At 36.9% G+C, this 17,893-nt stretch overlaps 1 protein-coding gene across 4 annotated transcripts in view; it reads left to right on the top strand.

The window, feature by feature from the left end:
- Positions 1 to 17,893, top strand: part of APAF1 (apoptotic peptidase activating factor 1) — a 39,003-nt gene that overhangs the window by 2,763 nt on the left and 18,347 nt on the right. For 2 of the 4 annotated variants that reach the window (XR_012658309.1, XM_075080311.1), the window contains exons 3-13: positions 201 to 390; positions 1,675 to 1,872; positions 2,819 to 3,002; positions 6,763 to 6,875; positions 7,412 to 7,543; positions 7,932 to 8,170; positions 8,713 to 8,880; positions 9,724 to 9,855; positions 13,356 to 13,469; positions 14,060 to 14,238; positions 16,107 to 16,233. Coding sequence is in view for 3 of the 4 variants with exons in the window: in XM_075080311.1 (XP_074936412.1) it covers positions 201 to 390; positions 1,675 to 1,872; positions 2,819 to 3,002; positions 6,763 to 6,875; positions 7,412 to 7,543; positions 7,932 to 8,170; positions 8,713 to 8,880; positions 9,724 to 9,855; positions 13,356 to 13,469; positions 14,060 to 14,238; positions 16,107 to 16,233 (1,776 nt within the window). In the remaining variant the exon portion in view is untranslated. Of the gene's footprint in view, positions 1 to 200; positions 391 to 1,674; positions 1,873 to 2,818; positions 3,003 to 6,762; positions 6,876 to 7,411; positions 7,544 to 7,931; positions 8,171 to 8,712; positions 8,881 to 9,723; positions 9,856 to 13,355; positions 13,485 to 14,059; positions 14,239 to 16,106; positions 16,234 to 16,833; positions 16,969 to 17,893 lie in introns of those variants that run through there. The other 2 variants (XM_075080318.1, XM_075080326.1) reach the window with 2 other exon arrangements.

Here is a 17,893-nt window from a genome sequence, read left to right as displayed (position 1 = left end):
CATTCCTGGATTCAGCAAATTCTTAAGCATATGCCTAGCATGCAGTTGTTATCACACTTAAGACTGAGTTAAGGGCGTGGTCAAGTTGAAGGCTATTTCACAGTTGAAGGCTATAAACACAGTCTGTAATTGACAGTGATAGATTAGATGATTTTGAAGGTCTCTTTGTTTTGTAATTTCTCTTTTAACGTTTTTTCTAGAATACACAGAAGGACCGAGCAGCTATGCTAATAAACATTATTCTTACAAAAGATAATAATTCATATAGATCCTTTTATAATGCACTACTTCATGAAGGGTACAGAGATCTTGCTGCTCTTCTTCAGGATGGCATCCCTGCTGTCTCCTCTGGTAATAGAAAGAGTTCAATGGATGGAATGACTTCATACAGTAAGTGTAACTACTGCTATACCCTGTGCTTGAAAGTAAAGATAAGTTGTATTTTTTATTCCGTACTAAGTGACTATAATACCTGTTCCAGTGAAAAAGGAGTACTTGGTGCATTCACTTGTTTTGGTAGTGTAGTAGTCAGTATTTCTGTATTTCATCTGCTTAATCAGGCAGGACAGTTACAACAATTGACTTTTGTCAGTCATCTGGAATACATTCATATTTAGTAATGTTTATTTTAAAAGACAGGAAACGTGAAGCTCTCACACATTTCTCTAAATGGTAATGTTTTGTGTATAAAAGAAATAATCTTACTTGTATATATTGAAGAAGTTGAATCTAACATAAAATGTTGTAGCCTCCCGAATTCTGACATTCTCTAGAAGAGTAAACTGTAATCTCTCAGCCTACATTCCAATAGTTCATCTAGTTATTAGGTTGCTTAATTCTCTCCACCAGATCTTTTAGTCACCCTGCGTAAGTTCCTAACTTCTACCTATGTTGTCATCAGTATCATCTTTGACATGAAATAAATTGGTAGTTTCTAATGGGAAGAAGCTTCTAATTGCATAAGACTAAATGCCATATTTACTGTCGCTCTACATTTAAAGAAGTGTCACAGACGTGGAATTTTCATTATCTGAGTAAGCTTATCAGTATAATATGGCACTGCATATGGCCACTTTGTGGCCAGCAGTGAACAGATGAAGTGCACGTTTCCTTTACTACTATGCTTTACCTGCTCTATTGCAAATCACACTATCTTAGCTCAAATCAAAGAAGTCTTGCTTGAACCACAATGCTGTGCTGTTAACTACAAAGTAAAAGCCTTACACAGTGCACTTTCTTTTCTGCTGCATCCATTGGGGCAGTAACTTCTGGCTAAAAAAGTGACTTGACAGTTGGGTATAGTAATGTTGAGCTCCTGTGTGTGTTTGCCAGTTTCTACTGGAGCTGTTAATTATCTTTTCATTTCTAGAGATTGATGTAACTAGCTTGAAGAAAATGTAGTGGTTAATTATTATTATTATTATAGTAGTATTATTATTCCACTATTTTAGGTGGAAGCTAGTTATCTGTTAAGTAATTTAGTTCCAAAAAGTAATATTTCTTCAGTATTTGGTGTTGAGTCCAGTAGTTTTTAGAGCATTTGTATGGGACCCAAGTTTGGGGGCAGGGGGAACCCACTAGTTATTTGCAGTGGGGAGTCGTTTGGTTTGGTTTGAAGAGGAATCACATTTAGAAATGACTTCTTATTTTCATGTTTCTTGTTTTTAACTTTAGTTAAGACCGTTCTCTGCGAAGGAGGTGTACCACAGAGACCGGTTGTGTTTGTCACTCGTCCAAAACTGGTAGATGCTATTAAAAAGAAACTGTGCTGCTTGGGAAGTGATCCAGGCTGGGTCACAGTGTATGGAATGGCAGGTTGTGGGAAGACTGTTTTAACAGCAGAAGCTTTAAGGGATCATCAACTTTTGGAAGGTACTTTTAGAAAAACATCTCTATTTCTATAAAAATTACTACAGGTGTGCACATATTGGATACATATGACAAAGTATCTTATGTCGTCTTGAAAGTAATTTAGGTTTCTAAATTTCTTAGGTGCTTCTGAAATATTTGCTTACAGCTTACAGCTTTCATAATCATTTAGTGCTCTAGGACAACTAAGTGTTTTACTGACTTATTGGAAAAAATTCTGAATAGCTTTTTGCCTTAGAATCTGCTTTGGTTTATGAGAATGGATACATCCTTAATTAAATTGAAATTCTTATTGCTGTTAGTGCAAAATAATATTTAGTTTATATTGCTTTTGGACATTTAAGTCCTCAGACTCTTCCCCTTGTTAGTTTAAAAAATCTTGCTCTAACTTTTGAATGTATTTTAATAATGGCAGGTATCTGTGCAGTGATTACGCTGGTCTCACTTTAGCTTAAAGCAGATCATAAATGAAACCATTTAATGATTTCTCTCTCCCTCTCCCCGCATAGGAGACTTGGAGGTGAAAGTGGGACTCAGGCACCAGAAAACATGGTGTCGGGTTAGAAACTACAGCATCCTCTGCAGCTGACTCTTCTAGACGTCTTGTTTACTGTTTTGGGATAATTTTCACATCCCAGGCTCTAAATTCCTGCAGTAGTACAGGGTGAAAAAAGTAATGCGAAGTCAGACTAGCAGGAAGTTGAACGCAGAAGTGTTTGTCGAGGGACTGGCAGGAAGGCATGTGGGGTAGGGGGGCCAACAGTGTCAGTGTGAATTCTCTGTGGGAACTTGCCCTACAGAGCCTGTTCCTTTAAAAATAGTGGTCTTGCAATAGACTTTACAGTTTTATGTTTTAGTTGAAATTGAGTTATTGATTGCTGTTTTAAGCTGCTCTTCAATGTTTCTGATTTTAAATGTATAGCATAATTAGTATTGCTTTTCTTGTTAGATTACTTTCCAGGAGGAGTTCACTGGATTTCTGTTGGAAAACAGGACAAAGCAGGGCTCCTAATAAAACTTCAGAATCTCTGTAGTAGACTAGAACATGATTCTACTCTTTCACAAAGGCCACCACTTAATATTGAGGAGGCTAAAGATCGTCTTCGTTTGCTGATGCTACGCAAATATCCCAGGTAATGTCACTAAATGAAACACTGTTCTTTTAACTGATAAAACTTCACAGAGTAACTTTAGTCTAATTGTCTGAGGTGTCTGTGTTGTGGTTACATGTCTGTGGTGTTTTGTTTTTTTTTTTCAAACCAATTTCCTAACTCTTCTGCTTTTTGCTTCCCCTTTTTCTGTCTTACTGTAGATAGTTAGGAAGTGTTAGTCAAGGTGAAGCTAACAATACTTCTAGAATTTTAATTATTGTATAAGGGTTTCTGTTAAAATTTTCTAAATTACTTGTATATGATAAAAGAATAAATAAGTTCAGGTAAGTGTACAAAAGCTGAAGGGTAAATAGTTGGTAGAGGCAGGTGTGTAATATACATAGTGTAACTCTGTCCCTGTTTATTTTTTTTTTTTCTTTTTAAATGGAGTAACTTAAGGGACACATTGTCGGCTTCTCCTGGATAGGAATATATTTAGTAGGCTAATAAGGCTTCTGCTAATAAAATATGTTAACTAGCTCTACAGGAGTCACATTTGCTTGAAAAATTATTAGTTGTTGAATAATGAAGGTTGGGAATAGACAGCTGGAAATAAGAATTGATCTAACTTTCAGCGTTCTCGTTGTGTACATAGAATGCTTCACTGATGTGTGAGGATCATAGAGCAGTAAAAGGATGTGTATCACTGCAGAAAATTTTTATTTTCCAGAACAGCTGATGTCTTTTTAAAGTGGTTGGTCTTGAATTATCAGAGTGAAAGCAGGTTTTTGTGATCTGATCAATCATCGCCAAGAAATCTATTGCTTTCAGACTTCAGGAAAAGTGACTGGATTTAATCAAGCAGCGTATCAGTCACTGCGGAGCTTTTTTCATCTTTGAGCAATAGTTTTTGTTATTTGTTGAGGATTTTATTACTCTGGGGAAATCTGTACTAAACCAAACAAGCCTGCACCTGAGTGAGATATCTCAGGAATAATACTCCAACTGTGTGATCTTTACAGATGGCATAGAGTAGAATAATACTGGCATTTTTGTATGGGGGGAGGGTGGGGGTAAATCTTGCAAAGAAAAGAACTGAAAAACAGTGCCAGGTCCTTCACAAGAAATCTTTCATTTTTTGTGGAAGTCGCATATGAAAAACGCAAACAAGACACTCCAGCTGAAAGTGCAGGTTTCCCTGAAGTATGTTAAGCAGTTGTCTCCACTGACTTGTGGTTTTTGTTAATGAACAAAAGAATAACAGAGCTCTTAAATACAGAATTTGGATATTTAATTCATGTAGAACCTTACTGTCTCTTCTGAGTAGAAGGGAGAACTATGTGCTATTTTCTTGTAAGATGGGTCCCTATGGCATCATGAACTGTTCTAGAAGTTGGCAGCTACTGTATAGCCAAATAACATGACAGCCTAACATCATTAACATACTGTCTGCGCTATATTGTTTGTAGTGCACAAAATGACTCATTTAAGAGGTGCTTACTGTGTTTTGTCAAAAAAGCACCTGTATGCTGAGGAAGGTAAGGGGAAAAGAGAAAATGCCAGCTTTGGAAATAATTAGGTGCTTGGTTTTATTTGAGGGCATTTCAATGCCAGCTGTGGCAGTGTCTGCTTTATAGACTGCCAGGTATCTCATGTTGACTTGGCAATGTTCATTAATCTGTTTCAAGGTAAAAGTAAAGATGTTAGGAGTATTGCAGAGAATGACTGCACCTCAAGGAAAAGGGACGAGAATCGATCATAAAACTTTTCTAGTCTGACCGCTTTTTGCCATTTCAAAACTATGTTAATGTGATCACACTGTTCATCTTAGTCCTGTTTATCCTTTCTGTTCTCCTCCTCTATCCTAAACACTTTGACCATATTGTCAGAATTGAATCTAAAGGTAGGAACTTTGTATCTTTGAAAATTCTGTAAGTTTAAGAAGATTGACAGTTGGATAAAGAGAAGTCCAAATAGGTGCCTTCAATTTATTCTCCATACTCCTTTTCACCACTGAAGGGAAACATATTTTGTGGTCTTGCTAATTGACCAGCTTGGATACATGAGCTGGGAACAGGCTACAGCCTGTGCTGCATCCTGCCCAGTTAGGTATACATGAGAATGTTGTAAGAACAAACTGAAAGTCTTCCTGATGATGAGTTATCTGGGAGATGTAGTGGGCATGGGAGGAGGTAGAGGGGAATGTACTGGAGGGTGAGGGTTCATATGGTGCAAGTGTATTGGAAACCAAGCGTCACTAGTTCTGTGGCTTGTGGAGCTTGCTCTGCACTGGAATTCTCTTTGTCGACAAAAAGTAATTTAAGCTATTTCTGGATTCAGATAGTCATCCCAGTACATTTCTTGGGATTAAAGTATTAGTCAAATGAAAACTTTCAGATCAAAATAGCATGATGTATTTTGTTGGATTATGGTTGAATAAATTGAAGCTATGATATTTGTTAAAGTAAGAAGTTTCAGGTTTAAATCTCCTGTGATTGCTATCACAGTGTTTTGGGGTTTAAATTTTTTTTTTTTTTTGTATAATCCTCACTAGTATTTAAGATTTGTTGGTGTGGTCGGGGAAGAAAGTCATGGGTACCAAAAGACTGGGAGGACTTTGAAGCTCTCAGATTAATTGAAACATAAAATCAGGCTGTAACTCATGCTGCGCAACAAATTTTCAAGTGTGAAAGTATCACAAAATCAGTAATTTATGGCTATGTTAGTATTCTTATAAACCCTCTGGTCTATCAAAAGGGTATTAATAGAGAATTGTATAAAAATGAAATATGGGTATCCAATACTTATATGCAACTTTTAAAATGTGATATAATGTATATGCACTTGTTTATGGAGGATAAAATCCTTATTTGTAGGTGTTGATGGCATAAGCATCATTTAGCTGAAGAAAAACATGAAGCCATGGCATCCTCAGTGGGAATTGGACAATTTTAAACAATCATTAATGTAGCTGAAAGCTCCATCCTTTAAAAAAAAAAAAGTCAGTAAACCTAAACAGTTTACAGGATTGGGTTTCAATAACTTTGTCCTCCACAAAACAGAATGCAAACAACTGGTATTTCTTTTCATAAATCTACTTGGCAGCCAGTCTTTTTGACTTCTTGCTGCCTTGGAACCAACCTTTTAAAACCAGTTTTCAGTAACTTCTTTGTCAGATATAGGCAGGTGTAGGGAAGTCTACTGTATGTCATTCTGGTGAGATTCCATGTAGTAACCTACAAACATGACTAGCTGCAAGATTTGAATATGTAGTCACTATAAATGTTGTTTAGGTAAAAAAAGCCTCATCATCCAAGACAATTCCTTCACAAGAGGATTAGTCTCATATAGGTTTCTGAAGATACAAAAACAAAACTGAAAACCCAAGTAAAAAGGAAACTGAAATAGTTTCTCCCACAAAGCTTATCACTAGCCCGTGTCAAGCAGAATTGTTACCTTAGACCTATACAACTTTTTTTTCATTTACAGTGTCTGATGACATGAAAACCAGAGTAAATATTTCTGTTTTTCCTGGCATCTACTAATGGAAACATTTCTCAAAACTGTATTGTTTACACTTCAATTGTAGCTATAAAGCAATAAATGGTAAAAACTTTTTTTTGAGATAGTTGTGTTCAGCTTTCTTGCAGAGTATTTAATGCCCTCTTATTTTACATATCAACATAAAAATTTTGCAGTGATACATTGTAAATTCTGAAAATGTTCTTTCATTATTAAGATGAAACACTGATTTTAGCGCTAATAGTTGATCTGAAATCTGCAGTGTTTCTTTTTGCACTAGATCTCTTCTGATTCTGGATGACATTTGGGATTCCTGGGTATTAAAAGCATTTGATAATCAATGTCAAGTTCTTATCACCAGCAGGGACAGGAGTGTAACAGATGCTGTGGCCGGTAAGGAACAGTTTCCCGTCCTGCTCCACATGTTGTGTGTGTGTATGTATGCGATTTGTTCTTGTGAACTTTTAAAAGAATCTGATAGAATCTCTGTCTATTAACTTCTGCACAAGTGCCAAAGTTTTAGAATTCTGCTCTGTAAGACTTTATGCTCTTTGTGAAATAGATGTTATGTGTTATCCTGAAAGTTATATGTCCTCGTTGAAGAGTGCAATGGTTCTCAACAGGATAAAGCAACCTGTGTGACACTGCTGGCGTTAGACTGATTATCTCTACGTTATTAAGCAGTCGCTGCTACGACATGCCTATAATGCATTTGTCATTATTAGATTATAGTCTAATTTTTCTGTCTCCCTAGTGCAAACTTGATTCTGATAAGTAAAATTTATACTCTTCTTAGTACTAAGTGTATAAAATACTATGCATAAAATAATGAGCCAGGTCCTTTGCTCCAAACTTTGCTTGGAAAATACTCTCAATTTCCATAGGATTTTTTACATTCTTTTAAATTTTTTCCATGTTTCTATGTCTAGGCAATAAATACGAGGTTCATGTGGAAAGTGGACTAGCACATGAGAAGGGACTGGAGATTTTATCTCTATTTGTGAATATGAAAATGTCAGAACTGCCAGAACAAGCTAACTGCCTTGTAAGGGAATGCAAAGGTATACTTGCCACTCTTTAACATACCATTTACCACCAAATTTTTCTCTAGGTTTTGACCTAGAAAGAGGAGGGAACTTTCTTTAATGCCATACGCCTTGAGCAAAGCACAAGTGTTTGTTAAATGCTTTTGTTTTTATAAACTAAAGTGTCTCGTGTTGATTTTTGAGTAGTTTTCTTCGGTGTATCTTTCCCCTGCCCCTTGTTACACTTAAATTTGGTGAGTTTGCAGATGTCTATGTGGATGGCATGTTTTCTTTGTCTGTTCTCTACACCTCCAGAATTCAATCAGTGTATTGGGAAAATTATGTGATTTATTCAACCACTTGGTTAAACTATTGGACTGTGTTCCTAGCAAACCTCTAAGATTAATTTCATCTTTTCCTTCAGGTTCTCCTCTTGTGATATCCTTGATAGGCGCATTATTACGAGACTTCCCTAGTCGTTGGGAATACTATCTCAAACAGCTGCAGAATAAGCAGTTTAAAAGAATACGAAAATCGTCATCTTACGATTATGAAGCCCTTGATGAAGCAATGTCCATAAGTGTTGAGCAATTGAATGACAATTATAAAGACTACTATAAAGACCTCTCTATCCTCCCAAAAGATGTTAAAGTACCTACTAAGGTAACAACAGCAATGCAAAAAACTCAGGTTTTTGTGAGATACAAACAATAACTTCAAAGAATTCATAATTGTTATGTATGACATGTTGTATGTAACTTAATAGTAATTGCTAGATTGGGTAGGTCAGGTCCATTATTGTATCATGACTTTTATGGTCAGTAGTGAAACTAAAAAATGGTAACCGAACAAATGTTTTCATAATGTTAGCTTAATGTGCATTCTGTATATAGTTCTTTAATTAGATTGTAATTGAGCTCTCTGAAGGCTTAAAAACTCTTACGTGAAATTTGTCTCCTTTAAGAAGAAGATATGATCACCAGAAATCAGCACAAATAGACAAAAGATGGGTTAGCATGTATTATCTGTCCTGTAGTTTGGTATGGAAGAATTAGTAACTTGCTGAATTTATTACCATTTGTAATATGTCTGTATTTGTTAGCATGTTTTTTTGTTGTCAGTTAACTGGTAGCCTTTTATGATATTCATAGAAGTCATATCACCCCTTAGTCCTGATTATTTTCGGTCTTAATGTGCTTTTTTAGGTTCTATGTATTCTTTGGGATATGGAAACTGAAGAAGTTGAAGATATACTACAGGAATTTGTTAACAAATCACTGTTGTTCTGTGATCGTAATGGGAAGTCATTCCATTATTATTTACATGACCTTCAACTTGACTTTCTTACAGAGAAAAATCGCAACCAGCTTCAGGTAGGGTATTGACTATCTGCTTTTAACTTTACGCTCCAAAGCTGGATGTTCTTCCGAAAATACTCCTCTATTAAATAGTGTCTAGATTAGCTTCATAGAATAGGTCCACGATGCAGTTAAACTTAATGCTGACTAATTAAAACCGTTTGTTTTCACCTTGAAACTGTGGAGTGATTTAGTGATGGTTCCATGTGGAGGTAAGAAGCTAAACTGAGAGAAGACTCTATATCCATCTTTTTTGCTCCTTCAAAGACGTTTCCAGCAGGAGGTGGAATGTTCCGGTCATGATTCCAAGGGCGTCAAGACCCTACCAGAATAGGAAGTATCTTCTTTAATACAGAGAAGTGCTTTATACTCCTTTTTTTCAACATAAGGCAATATTTGCAGGGAGAAGACCTATAAGTTGGGCCAATAAATTTATCAGTTCTGAAGGACCAGTCAGAAAGAGTAGATATGAAGGAAAGGCAAGCTTTTAGACTTGCTTCAGATCTACATGTGTAAGAGTCTTTTTTTTTTGTTGGCTACACACATATAATATGAAGAGTGATTTGATAGCTGTTCTCAACCTAAGCAGGAAGGGTAACAGCTTCCTCTTCTGTCTTTTAATATCCAGAGAATGTTTCTGGAGAAGTTTTAAGCAATAAATTAGGTTAAGTGTACAGTTTTGGAAGGTGAGCTTTTCTTATTTAATTTGATGACACATAACGATTGAGAAAATAATAATAATAATCCTCAATTCTATATACAATATAATATTAATAATAGCTATAATTCCTCAATACTGAAACCAGTCCATACTTTTGTATAGTATTAACTGAAAGTATGTTTTGATTCACATTGCAGGAGCTACATAAAAACATAGTAAATCAGTACAAGAAATATTACAAACTTAATACACCTGTTCCGTCTCAAGAGGATTGCATGTACTGGTATAACTTTCTGGCGTATCACATGGCTGGTGCCAACATGCAGAAGGTGAGTTCTGACTACTGTCCTCTGTTTCCCTTCTTGACCCACCCTTATTCCTGCCTTTCCCCCCAGGCTTTTTCCCACCTGAACCTCTCTTCTTCCAGGCTTCGGGCAGATAGGACTCTATGTTGAGCATTTACCTTTAGGGACTCCGCTGATAATCACTGTCTGCTATGAAAACTACTTTATTTCTACCCTTGTGTCTTGTCTTTTCAACCAGTTCTTGAGAAAATTTCCTATTTTGTATCATAATAGGTTGTGGTTTTCTTTTCCTTTTCAAGAAGCTTTGATAAGAAATCTTCTCTAAACTTTTTTGAAAACCCAGGCTTGCTTTATTGTGTGATAATACAAGTAAATTGTTTCTTCAGATAATTTGATTGGATTACTTTTTCTACAGAAGTCTTATTAGTTTTTTCCTCTTATGTCATACTGATTTATGTGTAAAAGTTCATTGTCTGTATTACTAGATTTCAACAGCCATTAAAAAAATGTAGCAAAAGTTAGACAGGGCAAACGTCTTGTTCCCAGGATAGCCTTGGCACCTTTAAAAATTGCTGTCATTTTTGCCACCTACTGTTCTTTACATACTGAACTAGTATAAGACACAAATGCAGCAAGATTAATAGTTAAGTAATTTCACTTGAATGTCTTTAGAATTCTTGCATTTAGTCCTGGTTGCTAATAGCTTTATTTCACAGGTACCCAAATCTTTTCACTTGAACCTCATTTGGGGTGGTTCATCTGACTTATCATACAAAATACACTTTGTGTACTTATAGGAACCTTCATAATTAATGTGGGCTACAAACCTAGTTTTTTGGATCATATTTCATTATTTAAAAGTAGGGTAGATGTGGTGCTTGAGGATATGGTTTAGTGGTAGACTCGGCAGTGATAGGTTAGTGGTTGGACTCGATCTTAAGGGTCTTTTCCAACCTTAACGATTCTATGATTCTATGATCTCGGTTTCTTTAATTTCCATGTATTAGAAAACTGTTTTTATTATTAGCCTTTCTACATTTTGTAGAATTAACTTCTCAGAGTTCTTTAGCCTGTCTCATTATGACTGTACCTTCCTGGAGTTTACACTCTTTATATTACTTATTTGTCATTATTTAGGCATAATTTCTATTTGTTGGAAGGCTAATAAAGATGGGAGGTATTATTTTTCTTTGTTTAACCATGATAACCTTTTAATCCATGCACTATTTACTGATTTTAAATTGGAATATACTTTGACCCTGAGCAGTGTCATCTCTAAGCAGGTTTTTTTGATGCTAGCAAGTATGTTTGTTTCACAAGGTGGGCTTTTAAAAGTATTTAATAGCAAGAGGAGGTCTACAGAAAACATTGGACCGATGCTTTTTGAAGATGGCCATCTTGACTAATAGGGATGAAGAAAAAGTGAAGGCATACAATGCTTTTTTTGCCTCTGTCTTTAATAACACTGACAGCCCTTGGGCTGCTCAGTCACCTGAGTCAAAGGACCATGAGTGGGGGAACAGTGACTTTCCATTTGTAGTCACGGAAGTTGTAAGCGACCAGCTGTATCAGCTGAATGTTCACAAGTCCATGGGGCCTGATGGGATTCATCCCAGAGTACTGAAGGAGCCAGCGGTTGTTATGGCAGGACCCCCCTCAGCCATCTACCAACGGTCTGGGGAGGTCCCTGCTGACTGGAAGCCAGCCAGCGTTATTCCAGTCTACAAAATAGGCATGCAGGAAGATGCAGAGAACTACAGACCTGGTAGTCTAACCGCAGATCCTGGAAAAATTATGGAGATTATACTGGGTACTGTTGAAAGGCATTTAAAGAATAAGGCAGTCATCAAGCACACTCAACAGGGGTTCACAAAGGGAAAGTCCTGATATCCTTCTATACTTCTACTCACCTAGAGGACGAGGGCAGGCGGTGGATGTAGTTTTTCTGGATTTTAGTAAGGCTTTAGATACTGTCCCTCTCAGCATCCTTCTGGACAAGTTGTCAGGTTCATGGTGCACTGGGTCAAGAACTGGCTGAACAACAGGGCTCAAAAAGGGTTGTAGCAAATGGGGCTACATCTGGCTGGTGACCGGTCACCAGTGGTGCTCCTAAGGGTTCAATTCTGGGGCCAGTCCTGTTCAATATACTTATCAAAGATCTGGGTGCTTGAATTGAATGCACCATTAGCAAGTTTGATGATGATACCAAACTCCCAGTTTAGTGCTGTCACCTCTCTTGAGGGACAAGAGGCCTTGCAGAGGGATCTAGGTAGACTGGAGTGAAATCTAACAAGTCCAAATGCCGTATTCTGCACCTGGGATGGAGTAATGCTGGGCACAAGTAGATATTGGGAGAGGAGTGGCTGGAGAGCAGCCCTGCAGAAAGGGATCTGGGGGTGCTGGCCGACAGCAGGCTCAGTATGAGTCAGCAGCGTGCCTTGGCAGCCAGGAGGGCAAACCGCATCCTGGGGTGCATCGCTTAACCAACTGGTCAACAGAAGTGATTATCCCATTTTACTCAGTGTTGGTGCAGCCTCACCTTGAGTACTGTGGGCAGTTCTGGGCCCCACAATTTCAGAGGCATGTGAAGGTCCTTGAATGCATCCAGAACAGGGCAACAAAGCTGGTGAAAGGACTGGAAGGCATGTCCTATGAGGAGCTGTTAAGGAGTTTGGGTATGCCTAGTTTGGAGAAAAGCAGGCTGAGGGGCAACCTCATTGCTCTCTACAGCTTCCTGAGGAGGGGAAGTGGAGAGGGAGGTGCTGATCTCTTCTCCCTCGAATCCAGTGGCAGGACGTGTTAGAATAGTTCAAAGCTGCGTCAGGGGAGGTTCAGACTTGGTATTAGGAAGCATTTCTTTACTGAGAGGGTGGTCAAACACTGGAACAGGCCCTCTTCCTAGAGAGGTGGTCGATGCCCCAAGCCTGACAGTGTTTGAGGCATTTAGGCCCTTAATAACCTGCTATAACTTTTGGTCAGCCCTGAAGTGGTCAGGTAGTTGGACTAGATGATCATTGTAGGTCCCTTCTAACTGAAATAGTGTATTCTGTTTGCAGTTTCTGATTGCCTTTTAAGCAGCTTTCTCGTTTTTTAAGTTAAATGCAACTAAAACAGATTTTTTACTTTCATTCGAATTCAGCATCTGTTAGGAAGAGCAACAGATCACTGTTAGCAGAGTGATTTTTGCCAGATTGGACTAGAAGAAGCTTTTTCAGGGTTGTATCTTAAACCAGGTTGTGCGTGCTACAAAAGTCAAGACTTGCTTTGTACCCCTATCCCTTCTCTGACTAGCTGTATCAAAGAGCAGTTCTCTCTATTAAAACAGGCTTAGCCTCCTATACCCAGAATTTTTATACCTGATCGAGTAAGATGCAGGAAACAGGAAATTGGCAAAGTTTTTAACTAGGGACAATTTTACTGAAGCATATTAAATACCTAATGAATTTTCTGCGCTTTTCTTTTTTCCCTTAAGTAGATTCTGTTGTGGAACTCATGCTTTGAACTTAAATTTGTATTTCTTGCAGGAACTCCATGATCTTATGTTCTCTCTAGATTGGATTAAAGCTAAAACAGAATTGCTAGGGCCTGCTCATCTGATTCATGAATATGTAGAATATAGTTCAATCCTGGATCAAAAGGTATGATACTAAAAGGTAAATGATCAGTCTGTTCCAAATATATTTTTCCATGTCTAATTGCATTTTGTTGGAGGTGTGCATATATGAGATTATATAGAAAGCTTAAAAACTGAAACATAAAAACAGTACTAAGTTAAACTTTAACTTGGGGAAGAGAAAAATGAAGAAAACTTAGTTTTTCTGTTTTAGTTGTAATTTCAGTTAGTGCTCAAGTAATTGACCATGGAACTCAATTAACTAAGGTGAACAACAATAACTCATGGTGGGTACATATGGTACCCTGCTTTTGAGGAGAAGTAGAATTTTGTTGGTCACTTGGAATAGTTTTTCTGATATTTTGCACTGACTGCTTGTTGAGTAAATCACTGTTGCCAGTATCCTTTATTTGAAAAATAAGGATAATATGCTTTCCTGCATAGGATAATGAAATATTTCAGTCTATCCTATGTACTTGCTAATAGAACTAAATAGAAAAATAGAACAAATGCTTCTGTAAGAATATTAGCTGTATAGAAAATTTAAAAAGCAAAGGGCGCTTAGGAAATAAATCCACTTTCTATGTTATCAAATATTATCTGCTCTGTACATAGAATAGCACAGTACGTGAGAACTTCCAGGAATTTCTGTCTTTAAATGGGCACCTTCTTGGACGGCAACCATTTCCTGACATTATACAACTGGGTCTTTGCCAACCAGAGACATCAGAGGTGTATCAACAAGCCAAGCAACATGCTCAGAGAGAAACAGGAGCATTTTATTTGGAATGGATGTAAGTAGCTGCACTCCATCTACGATATGCTTATCCCTTGATCCAAGAACATAATTTAATGTACAACTGAATCCAACATATGTTTAGTATAAGGACCTTTTTAAGAACTGCTGTGGGTTTTTTTTCTGGGAAAAGAAAGTGAAATAATTTTCAAGAAATTGTGGGAGGAGGGGAACTCTTGATATGTAAGGCCACAAATCAGTAATAATTACATAGAAATAAATAGAGAAATATATTTACTTTTGTACTCAGTGACTGTTCCTTTTAAATAATTATACCAATATGAAAGTAAGATACTTTGAAACTTCTCTGAATAAGTTTGGTGGTTGTTTTTTCTTTTAAAGTTACAACTGTAGTGCAAGTGTTGGGTACATTACAGTATGTTTTTAGGTGTTCTAGTATACTTTTAAAAAGGAGAGCATTTGTGTTACCTTGCAAAGTTTTTGAAAGCAGCGAGATGGGAAAAGGCTTTGTAATCTCTACCCAGTCTTGAAATTTCTCGTATTTAAATAATTTTTTGCTGTTTTTGTATTTTTCAAAGTTGTTTAAGGAAAAAGTATATATATCTAAATATTTTTCCAGCATAGTCCAGCCATTATCTGACCATGTAACTGTGTCTGTTGGATTCTTCTGTTTGATGTTTCTGTTCTCATATGTGCAGTACTTGGTGGTTAAAAATCAGAATGACTCTAGGTCAGGTAATTATGGTAATAACCAGGCAGGTTAATCCAGGCACACTTGAATTCATGTCTTCTCTTTGAATATTTGGCTATTTCACTTTTGCATAGCTAACAGAATTCTAACAAACACGCTTGGAAGTTGCACAATTCAGAAGAGTCAATCTCCAGGTAGTTCAGGGCTTTCACCTTGGATGCGAGAGACATGCTGAAGAACATGACTGTAATCAACAGAACAGAGACAGATGTGGTTGCCCCCTATCCTAGGGAAACATTCTAAGAATAGTTTGTAGAATATGTAGGTGAATGCTGGTCAAGAGAGCAGTGTAATTTTAGCTTTATTAAAATATGCAAAAAAAGAAAAATCTTGGCTTAGATGAGTCACTATTTTGCAGTGAAGAATTGCTTTCATTCTGAAGTGCAGCTGTTCTGTTTGAGGTGTTTTACCCATTATTTAAATGCTAAGCCAGAAGACTGAAATTGGTAACAATAAAAACTTGAAGTACATGGATTTGTTTTGACTCTAGATAAAAAAATTAATCATCACAGTCTATTAATCACCAAAAATCATCTTATTACAGTGACAGCTTTCTGTATTAAGATCTGGGTAAACCGGATGATTATGATTCCTACTAATTCTAAGTTTTTGTTGAAGTGAGGTAAGAGTCATCTAAGGTGTGCTAGATTCTGCACTTAGTCTCTGATTGAAATGCAGTGATGGGTCATTGTTGTGAAAATTAAGTAAATTGACTAAAATCTAAACAAATTTACAAATGTTTTTGAGTAAGCTTGAAAAGGGGTCTGCAAGGAATCTGAAAAGGAAGGCATTAATATTTGGAAATAGTGCATATCAGATCATAAAAATGTCATTAGGAAGGCTGTGTCCTGCAGTGCAACAGCTGTGCCCATAAAGTATCATGTTAATTTTTCATGCATGTATTACCTTTCTTGATCTCTAAGCTGTATATAGGAGAGCAATAAAAACTCTGAGTGAATGTTGAAATTTGTGTTTCCCTTATTCCTTCAGTGTAAAGGCTGAGAGGTAAGGTATAGTGCATTGGTTGATTGGTTTGTTATAGAGGTTGCTGCTCAAGATGTGTGAAAAAGTGTTATCTTTTTATAGAGGGTTTTGGATAATAAAAAGGCACTAGAAAATCCTGCTCATCTAAAATCAACTGTCTTGCCCTATAGAAATAAAAAATCCTTGAAAAACCTCTACCGTCTGGTAGTTCGTCCACACAGAGATGCAGTTTACCATGCCTGCTTTTCTAAGGATAGACAAAGAGTAGCATCATGTGGAGCTGATAAAACACTTCAGGTAAGGTGCCTTTGCATAAGTGAAAAGAGATGCTGTGTGCTATTTTGGTAACATTTGTTAACAGTCCTGTCACTTTTCTTTTGCTGTGATGTGGAAGTATTAGGGATCTGGAACATGTTGGAGAGAAATGATTGAGAAGGATGTATTATTATACAAATGTCAAGTTGCATGTTTAGAATAGTAAGTGTTCTAGTTCAAAAGCCAAACTGTGATTTTAGGGTTTGTACCCTCACCAGTGTAATATGTGAACATGGATGCCTTTTAATGATATGGAAAAGCTCACAGCCTAAGTAATGCACCCCAGCGTATTTCATACTTGCTTACAGAAATGTTATTTCCAGTCACAGCAGACTTTCTACAGAACTGAGAAACAGTAAGACATTTTAGTTATAGCTTTTGCTATTTCCATGGGATGGTAATGGACATTGTGCTACTTTGGTCCTTAATTAGTAAATTGTATTATGCAAAAGAAATAAGTCTTGGGAGAAGAATGAAGCCCTGAAGTTGAGGACAGTATTAGATGGGAAATGGGCCCAAAGTGCTTAGGAAAGTGTATTAGGGGAGACAGAGAGGAAAGTGACTAATCAAATTTGCCAGCAGTCTGCCTGGAGGGGAGCCAGCCAGCTCTCAAGAAAACTAGCAATCAGCCAGCCAGTAACCTGGTAAAGTATCCATAAACCAGACAGCCAAAGGTAAGAGAAAAGAACTACTTTTCTGCAAGCCTTTGGTATTGTTTGGATGCTTGATAAGTTGAGTACTAAAGTAATAATATATAGCGGTGCTTAGTTGCTGTTCATTTGGCTACTTACGGTGTTGTTATTGTGTTTGTTTATTTTATTTGCTGGCTCCTACAATATTATGATTACAGCATCCACTTACAGAGATGCTTGGTGGATGTTCTCGTTTTATGCTGTGCTGAAGTTACTGTGCTGGGCTTCTGTACTTAACGGCCTCATTATTGACGCTGCAGATTGCTTATTTTTTCTTCATTTTCTACCCAAAAAAATAAAATCTGTGGATTGCGATTGTGTTTAAACTAAACTTTTGTTAAAAAAGTAATAGGAAAATTAACAGTAAACCTTTTTTCATTGTTTAACTTTGAACTTATTCATGTTTTTTCTAACAGTGGCCTAAGTTTTGCAGTTTTCACGGCTACTTCTACTGTTTCTGTAAAATAAAAAAAATAATTATCGCTAGATTAAGAACAGATATTCTGCAGAATTTACTGTAAATGTACATTTCCTGTTACTTCAGTATTTGTGTTCTTATTTGAACAAATACCAAATACTTCACTGTCATTGATGTTCCCATTCAATGCAAAAGTAAAGGAAAAAATAGGCTTTACAACTGTAGTATCCTGAACACTTCTGTAAAGGTCGCCTTGTGATTTGTTTTAATAATTAAGAATATGTAACCTAAGGAGGAAAGGGAGACCTGATTGCCAACGTGCCCCCCTTCCACCCCCCCACCCCACCCCCCCCATTGTGAAGTTAAATCCCAGAATTCTGGAAAATTTATTAATCTGTGACACTCTTTGCTGCTGAAATTCTTACTTTGCACAGAAGCGTATAATATATGTAAAAATATAATATACATTAAATAAATAAACCTGGAGTTTGTAGTTTTAAGAATAGTTTACAGTTTGTTAATAGATACAGCA

The sequence above is a fragment of the Phalacrocorax aristotelis genome, chromosome 1 (assembly GCF_949628215.1).
Source record: "Phalacrocorax aristotelis chromosome 1, bGulAri2.1, whole genome shotgun sequence".
NCBI classification, from domain to species: Eukaryota; Metazoa; Chordata; class Aves; order Suliformes; family Phalacrocoracidae; genus Phalacrocorax; species Phalacrocorax aristotelis.
Note: the sequence above shows the minus strand (reverse complement) of the source record. Positions and strands in the feature narration are given on the sequence as shown.